The following is a 14,182-nucleotide window of genomic DNA, read 5'->3' as shown; positions in this document are numbered from 1 at the left end:
GCTTGCTTCACGCCACACACTGGCCTAAACCTCTCCAAACATTAACCGCTTTCATCCTCCCATCCCTCACCCCCGCGATGGTAAATACTGTTTTCTGTGTTTCCTAATGAAGGAACCGGGCACAGAGAGGTTACGTGACTCGGTAGGGCCGCACAGTTGGTGAGTGGAGGAGTGCGCTGAGCCGGGACCTCAACGGCCCCGCGTCTGGCTGGAGAACGCTGTGCCATCCACCCGGAAAAGAAGCGCAGCCCAGGCCAGGCGCGCAGGGAGGACTGCGCACCGCGGCTGCAGTGCGTGCGGGAGCCCCACCTCCCAGCGCAGCGCGCGGCTGCGAGGACCGCCCGGGGCCCCACCCGGGCACCTGCGGCGGGGGCGGCGCGTCCCTCTCGGGGTCCCCGGGGCCCCGCGCGCTCCGCAAGATGTCGCGGCGCCGCGGCCGGCGGCCCGGGCCCCGCCTGTCCTGGCTGCTGTGGTGTGGCGCCCTGCTGTCCCCGGCCGCGGGCTACGTGATCGTGAGCTCCGTGTCCTGGGCCGTCACCAACGAGGTGGACGAGGAACTGGACGGAGCCTCCACGGAGGAGACGCTGCCCGCGCTGCTGGGGGACTCGGGCAGCCTCTGGCAGCGGAGCTTCCCGGCCTCAGCGCACAAGGAGGACGCGCACCTGCCTCCCCCGGAGGGCGCCGCCCGTGCCCAGGCCGCCCCCCGCGCCGCCCGGGATGTTCTCCTACCCGCGCGAGGGCGGCGCGAGGCTGCGCCCGGGCATCGCCCGCTTCCTGGCCCACGCCAGTGCCTGGGGCTGTCTGGCCACCGTGTCCGCCCATGAGAAGGTAAGCCGCCCCCGCCGGAGCCGCGTGCAGGGGAGTGCCTGGCGCGCCCAGGGGACCCGGAGAGCCTGGGGCCACTCCCGTGCTCCGATCCAGGTCTAGCAGACGGGGGTCTGGATCGGGGTGGACAGCGTGTAATTAATGAAAGCAGATTTTGCTTCGGTTACCCGGGCAAACCGGGGGCGGGGGGGGGGGGGGTGCGAGAGGAAGGACGACAAGCAGGCTTCCTGCCAGGTGGATGAGGACCGAAGCGCGGTCTTGAAATGGCCAAAGAGGGGGTGCAAATCACCACGCCTGACCAGAGGCCTGGACAAAAGACGCCAGAGCCGCCTTTGGCATCACCAAGCCGCACAGCCAGCCCCTCCCCGCATCCAGCCCCATTCCCGCCCACCGACCGGAATTGCCCTGTCCCCTGCTAACGCCAGAACGGTGGTTTCGGTGGAAATTTACATTTAAAACAATGGCATTCGAGTTCTGGAAAGGAGGCTTCCTGTGCCGAAGCTGTGAGTGCCGGAGCGACAGCGCTGTCACCAGCTGCAGCTCTCCTCCTTCAGTTCACAGGCTATTTTATTCACCTGTTAGACATGATTCCACCTGAAGCGGAAATAACATGGATACTTGATGAGGATGTAGCATTCCTGCATGAGCACCCTCCGTAAAGCTTTTAGGGCTGTTGAGATAGATGTAAGGAGGCCAGTGGTGGTCCAGTGGTTGGGACTTGGCCTTCCCCTGCAAGGGTTGTGGTTCCATCCCTGATGGGCAGCTAAGATCCCACCTGCCTTGCGCCCAAAAAGACAAAAAACAGAAGTAATATTGTAACAAATTCAGTAAGTAAAAACGGTCCACTTTAAAAAAAAAAAAAAAAACTTAAAAAGAGACCTATGGCAAAAACGATCACAATATTGTAAAGTAATTATCCTCCAATTAAAATAAATTAATACAATTTTAAAAAGAGATAGTTGTAAGGGTTTTATTACAGGGTAGTAATTTGAACCCCTATTTATTTAATGCAAAAAAATTTATTTTATTATGACATTTGTAGGTCATGGGGTAGGGCAGCTGGGGAAGGTTCTGGGCCCAGATCCGGGTCTCACCAGCTCTGAAACTGTGACTAAGTCACTGGGTCCTTCTCTTCGCTTTTCTCATCTATGAAAGTGTGTTGGACTAGGTAGTTCTGAAGGTCCTTTTATGCTTTGGAAAAAAAAAGAATCTAAATGACAACTTTATTCTGATGATGGAGATGATCTTAACATCTCTCGCAGCCTTCAAATAGTTTTCCACAGCAATTTCTTATGCTCCTAAGACACACCTTCAGAGGATATGAAGCTGATCTTGGTTTAAAACATAGATCCCTCCCAGCAATTAAAAGTCTAATGCCAAAGTATTCAAAGATATTATGACTTTCAACATCCCTTTTCTTAGCCTTGTTAGTAGTTCCCTTTTCCACTATTGACATTTACACCAAGTCCAATAAATTCAGAGAACTTTCACTGCATGCCTGGCATGTGTGCCCAGCATGACCAGCCAGTGTGTGAATCAGTTCAGTTCAGTCGCTCAGGCGTATCCGACTCTTTGCAACCCCATCACAAAGTTTGTGAATGACCAGCTGAAAACAGGATCTGCTAATGACATGTTACCATTTTGTAGGATTTCTTCAAAGGTTAAAGCCACCCCTTATCATAATTCTACATACTGTTGTTAAGTGATACTTCAAAGACAGCCCCCGAGTGCTGAGCTAAGTAACAATGAGAATCACACTCTATAAAGGGTAAAGGTCATGATGCTGGACCCAGCAGGGCTTGGGAAAAACCAGAGAAATATTTGTGTGTATGTCTGAGAATTTCACCTGCTGTACTGAATGATCGTGAACAGAAATTGCTTTTGCATGCTTCTGTGTCTTCCTTGAAGCTAATAGGGTAAGAAACAAATTCCCTTAAGTTACTGAATTATATGACTGAAATATTACCTACTACAATAAAATATATGAGTGATAAGTGAGGAAGTGGTAGAACCCTAAAGGAAACTATAACAGAAAGTTCCTGAATTCCAAAGACCAGGTAAGATGTGAGGTTTAAATTCTATCCCCAGAGTTGCCAAAAATTTGGGGCAGGTGGTGAAGGCAGTGGGATTCCTGGGGCCGCTTGTGAGAAAGGTCTTTAGTAACCCTCCACCCCTCCATGAATTTCATTGCCTTTCCCCCAAATAACTTTCAATTTAATAGAGTGGTTTTTTAATTAGTTTTTTATTTTGTCCCTTAATTTTTTGGTTTGTTTTGGGCCATACCACATGGCATGTGAGATCTTAGTTCCCGGACCAGGGATCGAACCTGGGCCCCCATGTGGAAGCATGGAGTCCTAACCACTAGACCACGAGGGAAGTCACAATACAGTGTGTTTGCTGTTTTTCTGAAGCTTCAAGAATAATTCCCTCACCATTCCCCATCCACAGGAGCCACTGCTAAGCTCCTCTGTAGAAATCATGAAGCCATCAACGGGTAAAGGGGATAGATTGGGAACCACTCTGCCTTGGTTTATGACCTGTCAAAACCGTGGTGATGTCATGCTGCTGTTGCATCCCCAATGCTCTGTTTTCTGGTCAGAGACACAGACTTAGCTCCCAGCTCAAGTCAGTCCACAGCCCTGTATTGAAAAGGCCCTTTTTCCCCCTTGATGTTTGTTAGATCCCAGGCCTGCCATTTGGGACCTGCCTGCCCATCAGTGATGGCCCCTTCGACAACAGTACTGGGATTCCTTTCTTCTATGTGACACCCAAGGACCTCCTGGTGGCCGATCTGATGAAGAACCCCATGGCCTCGCTCCTGCTGCCAGAATCTGAAGGAGAGTTCTGCAGGTAGGTAAGGGCCTGGCCTCCCTCACCCAGCTCCTCTACACAAGGCAGGGAGGTTGTGGCGTTCATGGGGCCCTGAGATGCAAAGCCATTCCTCACCACTCGGCCAGGGCTGTTTCTGGCCCCGGCTCTGGGTCTCACCAGGCTCCAAGACTGGCCGAGGCCCTGGGGTCTCCATGCTGCTTTCATCATCTACGGAATTAAGCGATGAACTAGGTAGTTTTGAAGGTTCTTTTTTGTTTCGAAAAAAATTATCAAAGCAACAGCTTTATTCCGAGGATGGCAATTATTGTAACCACTTAGGCAGCTCCCAAATGGTTTTTCATGTTTCTGTTTTATGTCCCTAAGACACACCTTTGGAAGACATGAAACTGAAATGTGAAGCTGATCTTGGTTTAAAATACAGATCATTTCAAGCAATTAAAAGTCTAGTGCTGGGGGGGATTTCCCTGGTGGTCCACAGGCTAAGACTCTGAATTCCCAATGCAGGGGGCCTGGGTTTGATCCCTGGTCGGGGAACTACATCCCGCATGCCACAGCTAAGACCCAGCGCGGACAAATAAATAAACAAATAAATAAAATATTTTAAAATATATATTTTTAAAGTCTAATGCCAGGGACTTCCCTCGTGGTTCAGCGGTTAAGACTCTGTGCTTCTAACACAGGGGGTACAGTTTGATCCCCAGTTAGGGGACTAAGATCCCACCATGCCAAGGCGCACCGCCAAAAAAAAAAAACCTATAAAAGTCCAGTGCCAGTGTGTTCCAGATACATTGGCAACATATGTTGTAAGAATGTATTATAAGCCGTGGAATCAGATGGATAGAATTCTGCCATTCATGAGGTGTGTGATTTGGGGCACAAAGTTATTGAACTTTGGGAGCCTCCATTTCCTCATCTGTGAAATGGAAATAGCAATTTCTACCTCCTAGGGTGATGGGGAGGGTTGGAAAGATTTGAGTGTCTTGCACACCACGGCTGAGTAAATGATAGCTCTTGTTGTGATGGCAAAGGTGGAAGTGGGGAGGAGAGGGTGGGGAAGGAAGAGCCAGTGGTTTGTCCCCCAGGAGCAGCCTGCCTGAGGTCTATTTCGTGTTTTTCTACCTGCCCCCATGAGGTATGCGCGATGAAGACCCAGAGTCCCTAAAATCACTTTCTCAAAAACTTTCTAGGGACTTCCCTGGTGGCCCAGTGGCTAAGGCTCTACACTCCCAGTGCAGGGGGCCCGTGTCTGATCCCTGCTCAGGGAACTAGACCCCACGTGCTAAAACAAAAAGACTTAGCACAGCGGAATAAATAAATAAATATTTTAAAATAAATAAACACTTCTTTTTTTAAAGACAACTCTCTAAAAGAAAGGACAGTTAGGCAGAAATGGAACACTGTAACACCTTTGTCTGAACTAAAAATGTGGTGCTGCTAGGGAGATGTCTGCACCCAGCTAGCTCCTGGAGGGTGGTGCATGGAAGGGACACCCCCGCAGGAGGAGCAGAGGTGGCGGGAGACCTCGGGAGAGTCCCTTCGCCCCCGGAGCCTCACTTGTCTTCACCTGTAATGTAGTGATGCTTTGGGAACTCAGGTAAAATTCCTCCCAGCTCCAAAATGCTGTACTTCTTTATGCAAAGCATGAAAAACATACTAAGTGAACAGATGTCAGTTCTTAGGGGGCATGCTCAGTCGCTTCATTCATGTCTGACTCTTTGGGACCCCATGGACTGTAGCCCACCAGGCTCCTCTGTCCATGGGATTCTCCAGGAAAGAATATTGGAATGGGTTGCCATGTCCTTCTCCAGAGGATATTCCTGACCCAGGGATGGAACCCGAGTCGCCTTCATTGCAGGAGGATTCTTTATTGCTGAGCCACCAGGGAAGCGCTTCTTTGGGCGAGGGAGGTGGTAATAATCAGAGCAACAATGCGCCATAAAATGCAGCCTGGATAAGGCCCTGTTGCTTACACCCCACCCCGACCCTTCACTCCCCCGCCGCCCTGCTCCCTGCCCCCACCCCGCTCCCTGCACTGGAGCTGACAGTGGAGATCCATCCATCCAGCCAGAGGCAGTTCAGCTGACTCAGTGCTCTACCTGGGCATCTTTCAAAACCCAGACAAGATCCACAGGATCCTAAGATTCACCTGCCTAAACTCTTTCATTAGGAAAAGATAACAAAACCCTGAATATGGCCTAGGAGACCCTGCCTGGGAGCTCCACCTACCTCTCAGAATAAAAATAATGCCTGATCCCTAATAGTTAATATGATCCCTAATAACTAAGTTAATGACCCCTAATAATTAATAATTGACTTAATATGTGATTTAGGCCCTCCTTCAATGCAGGAGACACAGGTTCGATCTCTGGGTTGAAAAGATCCCCTGGAGAAGGGAATGGCAACCCACTCCAGTATTCTTGCCTGGAGAATTCCATGAATAGAGGAGCCTGGTGGGCTACTGTCCATGGGGTCACAAAGAATCAGACAAGACTGAATGACTAACTCTATTAAGTGAGAGTTTTAACCTGAAAACTTGTCATCTAAGCTGATGTATGTGTTTGGCAAGTAGCTCAGAAGTCCTTTTTTAAAATTTGTGATAATTGACATGTTGATTTGATACATTTATGTATTACAATATGTTATCCCTGCAGTCCTAGCTAACAACTTGATCACATCACATAATTATCATTTCTTTTTTGTGGTGAGAACAGTCTCCTAGCAACTTTGACATTTATAACACAGTAATGTTGAATATTCATTGGAAGGACTGATGCTAAAGCTCTAGTACTTTGGTCACCTGATGCAAAGAGCCGACTCACTGGAAAAGACTCTGATGCTGGGAAAGACGGAGGGCAGGAGGAGAAGGGGCGAGAGAGGATGAGATTGTTGGATGGCATCAATGACGCACTGGACATGAGTTAGAGCAAGCTCAGGGAGATGGTGAAGGACAGGGAAGCCTGGCATGCTGTGGTCCATGGGGTCGCAAAGAGTCAGACACGATGGAATGACTGAGCAACAACGTTGAGTATGATCACTGTGCTGACTTTAGATTTCCAGGACTTAGTCATCTTCTGACTGCAAATTTGTGCTCTTTGAGCAACATCTCCCCAGTTTCCAAGCCCCTAGACTCATAACCACCACTGAATCTGTTTCAGTGTGTTCGGCTTTTGTAGCTTCCACATATAAGGATATCATGCAGCATTTGTCTTTATCTGACTTAGTGTAATGCCCTCGAGGTCCATGCATGTCACTGCAAATGGCATTATTTCACTCTTTTTATGGCTGCATAATAGTCCATTGTACACATGTGCTATATCTTTATCCATTCATGTGTCAACAGACACAACTTCAGGATACATGTATCTTTTTGAATTACAGCTTTTGTCTTTTCCAGATATAAGCCCAGCAGTGGGGTTGCTGGATCATGTCATAACTCTATTTTTAGTTTTTTAAGGAACCTGCATACTGTTCTCTGTAGTGGTTGCACCAATTACATTCCCACCACCCGTGCAGGAGGGTTCCCTTTTCTCCAAGCCCTCTCCAGCATTTATTATTTGTAGATTTTTTGATGGTGGCCATTCTGACCAGTGTGAGGTGATAGCTCACCGAGATTTTGACTTGTGTTTCTCTGATAATCAGTGATACTGAGCATCTTTTCATGTGCCTGTTAGCCATCTGTATGTCTCCTTTGGAGAAATGTCTATTTAGGTCTTCTGCCCATTTTTTGACTGGGTTGTTTGTCTTTTTGACATTGAATTTTATGAGTTGTTTGTATCTTTTGGAGATTAACCCCTTGTCAGTCATATCATTTAAAATATTTTCTCCCAGTCCACAGGTTGTCTTTTTATTTTGTTGATGGTTTCCTTTGCTGTGTAAAAGACTTTTACGTTTGATTAGGTCTCATTTCGGAGAAGGCAATGGCAACCCACTCCAGTGCTCTTGCCTGGAGAATCCCAGGGACGACACAGCCTGGTTGGCTGCCGCCTATGGGATCGCTCGGAGTCAGACACGACTGAAGCGACTTAACAGCAGCAGCAGCAGGTCTCATTTGTTTATTTTTGTTTTTGGTTTTTTTTGCCCAGGGAGACTGAGCTAAGAAAAATTGCTGCAATTTATATCTGAGAATGCTTTGGCTATGTTTTCTTCTAGGAATTTTATGGCGTCATGTCTTCTATTTAGGTCTTTAAAACACTCTGAATTTTTCTGTGTAGTGTGAGAGAGTGTTCTAACTTCACTGATTTATGTGAGACTGTCTTTTCTCCATTGTATATTTTTGCCTCCTTTGTCAAAGATGAGTTGACCATAGGTGTATAGGTTTATTTCCGGGCTCTATTCTGTCCCATTCATCTATTAATACATGTATGTTTTTGCCGGTACAGTTCTCTCGACTCCCATCTCAGGCCATATTGAATTGAATGCTATTATCCTGCACTGTATTCTCTTGGGCTTCCTAGGTGGCTCAGTGGGTAAAGAATCCGTCTGCAATGCAGGAGATGCAGAGATGTGTGTTTGATCCCTGGGCCAGGAAGATCCCCTGGAGGAGGGCATGGCAACCCACTCCAGTATTCTTGCCTGGAGAATCCCATGGACAGAGGAGCCTGGCAGGGTGTGGTGATAGGGTCACAAAGAGTCAGACACTGAGTTACTGAGCACATGTCCTCTAATCTGATCTTCTGCCTCCCTCTCTAAGGGGCCTTGTTTTTACACTGGGCCCATCCAGATAATCCAGGATAAACTGCCCATCTCACAGTCATTAACCTAATCATATCTATGAAGTCCTTGCTGCTGCTGCTGCTGCTAAGTCGATTCAGTCATGTCTGACTCTCTGCAACCCCATGGACTGCAGCCTACCAGGCTCCTCCATCCATGGGATTCTCCAGGCAAGAGTACTGGAGTAGGGTGCCATCGCCTTCTCCGATGAAGTCCTTACTGCCATATAAATAACAGTCATACGTTCTGGGGACTCAGAACGTGGACATCTTTGTGGGGAGGCTTTACTCAGCCCACCACGGATGGATGTGCAGTTTCAGTGCATTTGCAAGTGTGGAGAGAAACATGGTAATTCATTCTGATTCATACTAAGGCTCTCATTGGTATTTTGAGGGAGTCACGATTGTTCCTATTTATAATATACATGGTTTTTAAATACAGATATTAAAATGACTCACACGTGATATGCAATCAATTCATATAAACTTTAATATATTCTTAGCATGGCAAAATGCTAGAGAAAGGTAAAAACTGCAGACAAATGGGTTGTAAATTGAACGGTCCTGTGAAATCGTGATTTGCCCTTTAGAGTGAACTGTTTTTAGCGTCCCTGCTGCTCTCCTGCCTGGAAGTGGACCTAGCTCTCCCTTTTGCATGTCTTGTACCTCTGCACGTGTCCCTCTGGAGTCTATTGAATCACAAGACTTGATGCTAGATCAGAGAAAATCCTAGCCCAAGACACACACAGAAATGTAGCAGCCTGTCCTACAAAGACACATGGCCAAGGCTTCCAAATGACAACAATTTCATCCCAAGAAACTCAGAGAAGCCATGGATAAGAACATCAAACTGCGGAGTGGAAATGGCATCAACAGCATGAAAATGGACCAACTTGTTCAGAGTCTCAAAAAATAGAGGCTGGAAGGGCCTGCTGCTGCTGCTGCTGCTGCTGCTGCTGCTAAGTTGCTTCAGTCTTGTCCAACTGTGCGACCCCATAGATGGCAGCCCACCAGGCTCCCCTGTCCCTGGGATTCTCAAGGCAGGAACACAGGAATGGGTTGCCATTTCCTTCTCCAATGCATGAAAGTGAAAAGTGAAAGTGAAGTCGCTCAGTCATGTCCAATTCTTAGCGACCCCATGGACTGTAGCCCACCAGGCTCCTCCATCCATGGGATTTTCCAAGCAAGAGTACTGGAGTGGGGTGCCATTGCCTTCTCCGGAAGGGCCTGCAGATGAACCCAAATAACTTTCAGTTATTCCAGAACAGACTGTTTAAAAAAAATAGTGTTGGACTCCCTGGTGGTCCAGTGGTTAAGGCTCTGTGCTCCCAAGGCAGGAGGCGTGGGTTCCCTGGTCAGGGAACTAAGATCCCACATGCCACATGACAAAAAGTAAAAATAAATCAATATAAATATATATATTGGGCCAAATATTTTAAAAAAAGACTATTTGAAAAGAAAAAGTGACTCTTCCTGAAATGAATTTGCTCCCCTCCATTATCACCACCACCTCAACTTCAGTCACACAGAGATGCACAAATGCAAAATCGGCAGCAGTTGCTATTAAAAATCTTTAATAGTGATGTTTTCTTGCTCCATTAGGAGCCAAGGAATGAAGTTCAGCTAGAGTCAGAGGTCAAGGAGTAGCAGATGGTGTCTCAGACTAGGGAGCCTGTGTACATGCTAAGCAGGAAACAGGAGGGGTATGGAGGCCTCTGGAGGTTCAGGGAGGCAGAGCAGGCAGTTCCTTTGTGCCTGCTAACACCCCCAGATAGGGGAGTGGGCCCCTAAAAACCCTGGACTGGTCCAGACAGAACAAGGCCATTCAAGGATTCCAAACAGTACCAGCAACATCTCTTCCATTATTTTGCTCTATAACCCTTGTAAGATGTAATATTTTGTCTAAAGAACAGATAACAAGCTTCAGGGAAAATTCATTCTCTTGCCTTTTCCAGCTTCTAGAGGCTCTCTCCTCTCCTGGGTTCAGCCCCCGCTCCCATATTCACAGCCAGCCATGGCCAGGAGAATCTTTTTCCCATCACATCACTCCAACCTTCTCTTTTGCCTCCCTCTTCCACTTTTAAGGACCTTTGTGATCACACTGATCCCAGGTTGATAATCCAGGTCAGCTGATTAACTCCCCTTGGCCATGAAAGGTGACACATTAGAGAGTTTAGAGAGTTTGGGGTGGACATGGCAATGGCACCCCACTCCAGTACTCTTGCCTGGAAAATCCCATGGACGGAGGAGCCTGGTAGGCTGCAGTCCATGGGGTCACGAAGTGTCGGACACGACTAAGCAACTTCACTTTCACTTTTCACTTTCCTGCATTGGAGAAGGAAATGGCAACCCACTCCAGTGTTCTTGCCTGGAGAATCCCAGGGACAGGGGAGCCTGGTGGGCTGCCGCCTATGGGGTTGCACAGAGTCGGACACAATTGAAGCAACTTAGCAGCAGCAGCAGGAGCAGTACACACTGCCATGTTTAAAATGGATAACCAACAAGGACCCACTGTATAGCACAGAGAACTCTGCTCAGTGTTATGTGGCAGCCTGAGCGGGGAGGGGAGTTTGGGGGAGAATGGACACATGTATTTGTATAGCTGAGTTACTCTGCTGTGCCCCTGAAACCATCACAACATTGTTAATTGGTTATACGCCAATATAAAACTAAAAGTTAAAAAGGTAACACAGTCACACGTTTCAAAGATTAGTATGTGGACTTTTTCAGGGGCCATTATCCTGCCTATCGTAGGTGGGAAGGAAGTTATATGATGTTTAGAGGGGTTACCTACTGTGTAAATGAAAAGCTTTCAATTTACCTATTTAAACACATTGTCTTCTTTCTTGGAGAAGGAAATAGCAACCCACTCCAGTTCTCTTGCCTGGAGAATTCCATGGATGGAGGAGCCTGGTAGGCTACAGTCCAGGGGGTTGCAAAGAGTCGGACACGACTGAGCGGCTTCACTTTCTTTCTTTCTATAGTTCCTTTTGGAGAAGGAAATGGCAACCCACTCCAGTGTTCTTGCCTGGAGAATCCCAAGGACAGAGGGGCCTGGTGGGCTACAGTCCATGGGGTTGCAAAGAATCAGACACGACTAAGCAACTAACACACACACACACACACACACACATGTTTTTTCTAGGTGGTGTAATCACCACCAGTGGAGATGCAAAATGCCCCCTTCTTAAATGCAGTGTGTGCTTCTATTATGACTTACTTATGAATCCTCATTTCATTGCTTTCATGAAGGAGCAACTTTGTGGGGAAAAAATGGCTTTAATAGCAATCATATTCAGTACAACTGATGACAGTCTTGTCGGGTATATGTAAATTTAGTTCCCATTTACTATTTTTACTTTCTCCTATCCATCTCAGATTTTTATACAAACTTCAATGTCAATTCAGTGTTTACAGCTATTATGTAGATTGCCTTCCATCCTTCTTTCATCTTAGAAAAATTCACAATTCAGCAACAACAGTTTTGCAATGTCAAAACCACCATGAATGGTAACACTTTCAAATGGTACACAATGTTCTCACATGAAGCAATTTATGTGGGCGTGGCCACTCTTTCTCCTGTTATGATTCAACAGGGTGTGTAATAAAGAAAAACTTGAAGGCAGGTGAAAACAAGTTCCCTAAGTATAAGCAAAACATGTGTTTTGCTTAACAAATGTACCTTTCTCAAGTTAATGTTATAATGGACAGGAATGAGTTCTGACGAGTCAAGCCTCAAAGCCACCGTTTTGTGATATATACCATCTTTGAAAAGAGCATCCTCAGAGTCTCCTTGGTCATCTGTACCTGGGGTCCCAAGACCACCCTCAAGTTCCTTGGAAGAACTCACAGGACTCAACAGCTCGTGGTTTATTCCAGTGAGAGGATACAGATCAAGGTCATCGAGGGCAAAAGGTGCATGAAATGAAGTCCGGGAAAAACCAGGCCTGAGCTTCCGAGGGCTCCTTCCCACTAAAATTTCAACACGGGGATGCACTTAATCCTCCCACAAATGATGTGTGATGATAGATGCAAGACATTGCCAACCCAGGACGCTCACCTGAGCCTTGGTGTCCAGGGTTTTTATTGGAATCCAGTCACTTGGCAGTTTCAACATCTGCATGATTGGTCTTAGCTACTCAGACTCAGGGCCCAGGAGGTCAAGCTGAGCCAGCATGGCCCAGGGCCGCAGGCACAAAAACATGCTTATGAAGTGGGAGATCTCAAGGGCTCAGAGGCATCTTTGAGGAGCCAGTAGGGGGTTGGTCCTCCTGAAGACAGGCCTTTCAGAACCGAGGTCTGCCGAGTTACCCCTTCACAGCCCACCAGGAGACAACGGTATGTGACCGTTATTATTATTATTATTTTTTTGGTCTTTTTCCAGCTTTATTGGGGTATAATTGACAAAATTATAAGATATTTAAAGTACACACCCTGATGATTTGATATACTTACACATTGTGCAAAAATTCCCACCACCTTACAGCCAGTAAGGAGAAGAGTAGAGAGAGTCCTTAAAAAAATAAAACTAGAGCTACCATATGACCCTGCAATCAGGGCATATATCTGGAGAAAAACATGATCCAAAAGGATACATGCACCTCAGTGTTCATTATAGCACTGTTTACAATAGCCAGGACACAGAAGCAAGCTAAATGGCCCTCAACTGAAGGATGGATACAGATGTGAAAGAAAATGTGGTGTGTGTGTGTATATATATACACAATGGAACGTTATTCAGTCATTAAAAAGAATGAAATAATGCCATTTGCTGCAATATGGATGGACCTAGAGTTTGTCATCGAGTGAAGTAAATCAGAGAAGGAATAATATCGTATGATATCCCTTATATGTAGTATCTAAGAAAAAATGATACAAATGAACTTACTTACAAAACAAAAAATGACTCACAGATTTAGAGAATGAACTTATGGTTGTGGGGAGTGGGAGGAAGGAAGGGGAGAAGAGATAGGGAATTTGGGATGGATATGTACACTATATTTAAAATGGATCACCAACAAGGATGTACTGTGTACCACAAGGATACACAAGGTTACGTGCTCAATGTTCCAGGGAAGCCTGACTGGAGGGGAGTTTGGGGAGAAGGGATACATGTATCTGTGTAGCTGAGCCCCTTTGCTGTCCACCTGAAACTATCACAACATTGTTAATTGGCTGTGTGCCAATACAAAATAAAAAGTTTTTAAAAATCCCACCATGTAGCTAACTAACATATCTGTCACCTCCTGTTTATCTTTTTTGTGAGAACATTCAAGTTCTCAGAAAATTTCAACTATACAGTATAGCATTGTTAACAAGAGTTGCCATGTTATAAACTAGATTCTCAGATTTTCTTCATCTTGTAGCTGCAAGTTCATACCCTTTTACCAAACTCCCTATCTGCCCCCCTAGCCCCTGGAAACCACTTTTCTGCATTACATAATTGTAATGTTCAAAGAATATAGAAATATATAAAATAAAAAGAACGTTTCCCCAACACCTCAAGCCCCTGAAATCTCTTTCTGACTTCACTCAGTGTGATCATTTCTAGGTCTGTCTATCCATGTTGCTACAAATGGCATTATTTCACTCTTTTTTTATGGCTGAGTAATATTCCGTTGTATATATGTACCACATCCGTCAGAAAGAAAAAGACAAATATCATATAATATCACTTATATGTAGATCACTACAGATGGTAACTGCAGCCATGAAATTAAAAGACGCTTACTCCTTGGAAGGAAAGTTATGACCAACCTAGATAGCATATTCAAAAGCAGAGACATTACTTTGCCAACAAAGGTTCGTCTAGTCAA

The 14,182-nt window shown here is 46.3% G+C and overlaps 1 protein-coding gene across 1 annotated transcript in view; it reads left to right on the top strand.

Moving 5' to 3' along the window:
• The first annotated feature begins 419 nt into the window (after window positions 1-419).
• The window catches only part of CREG2 (cellular repressor of E1A-stimulated genes 2), a 19,957-nt gene continuing 6,194 nt past the window's right edge, over window positions 420-14,182 (top strand). Inside the window, 3 exon segments of the mRNA XM_010829654.1 lie at window positions 420-692; window positions 694-828; window positions 3,506-3,675. Coding sequence (XP_010827956.1) covers window positions 420-692; window positions 694-828; window positions 3,506-3,675 — 578 coding nt within the window.

This window comes from Bison bison, unplaced genomic scaffold (genome assembly GCF_000754665.1).
Source record: "Bison bison bison isolate TAMUID 2011002044 unplaced genomic scaffold, Bison_UMD1.0 scf7180017864508, whole genome shotgun sequence".
NCBI classification, from domain to species: Eukaryota; Metazoa; Chordata; class Mammalia; order Artiodactyla; family Bovidae; genus Bison; species Bison bison.
The sequence above is the reverse complement of the archived record's forward strand: the minus strand, read 5'-3'. Positions and strand labels throughout refer to the sequence as shown.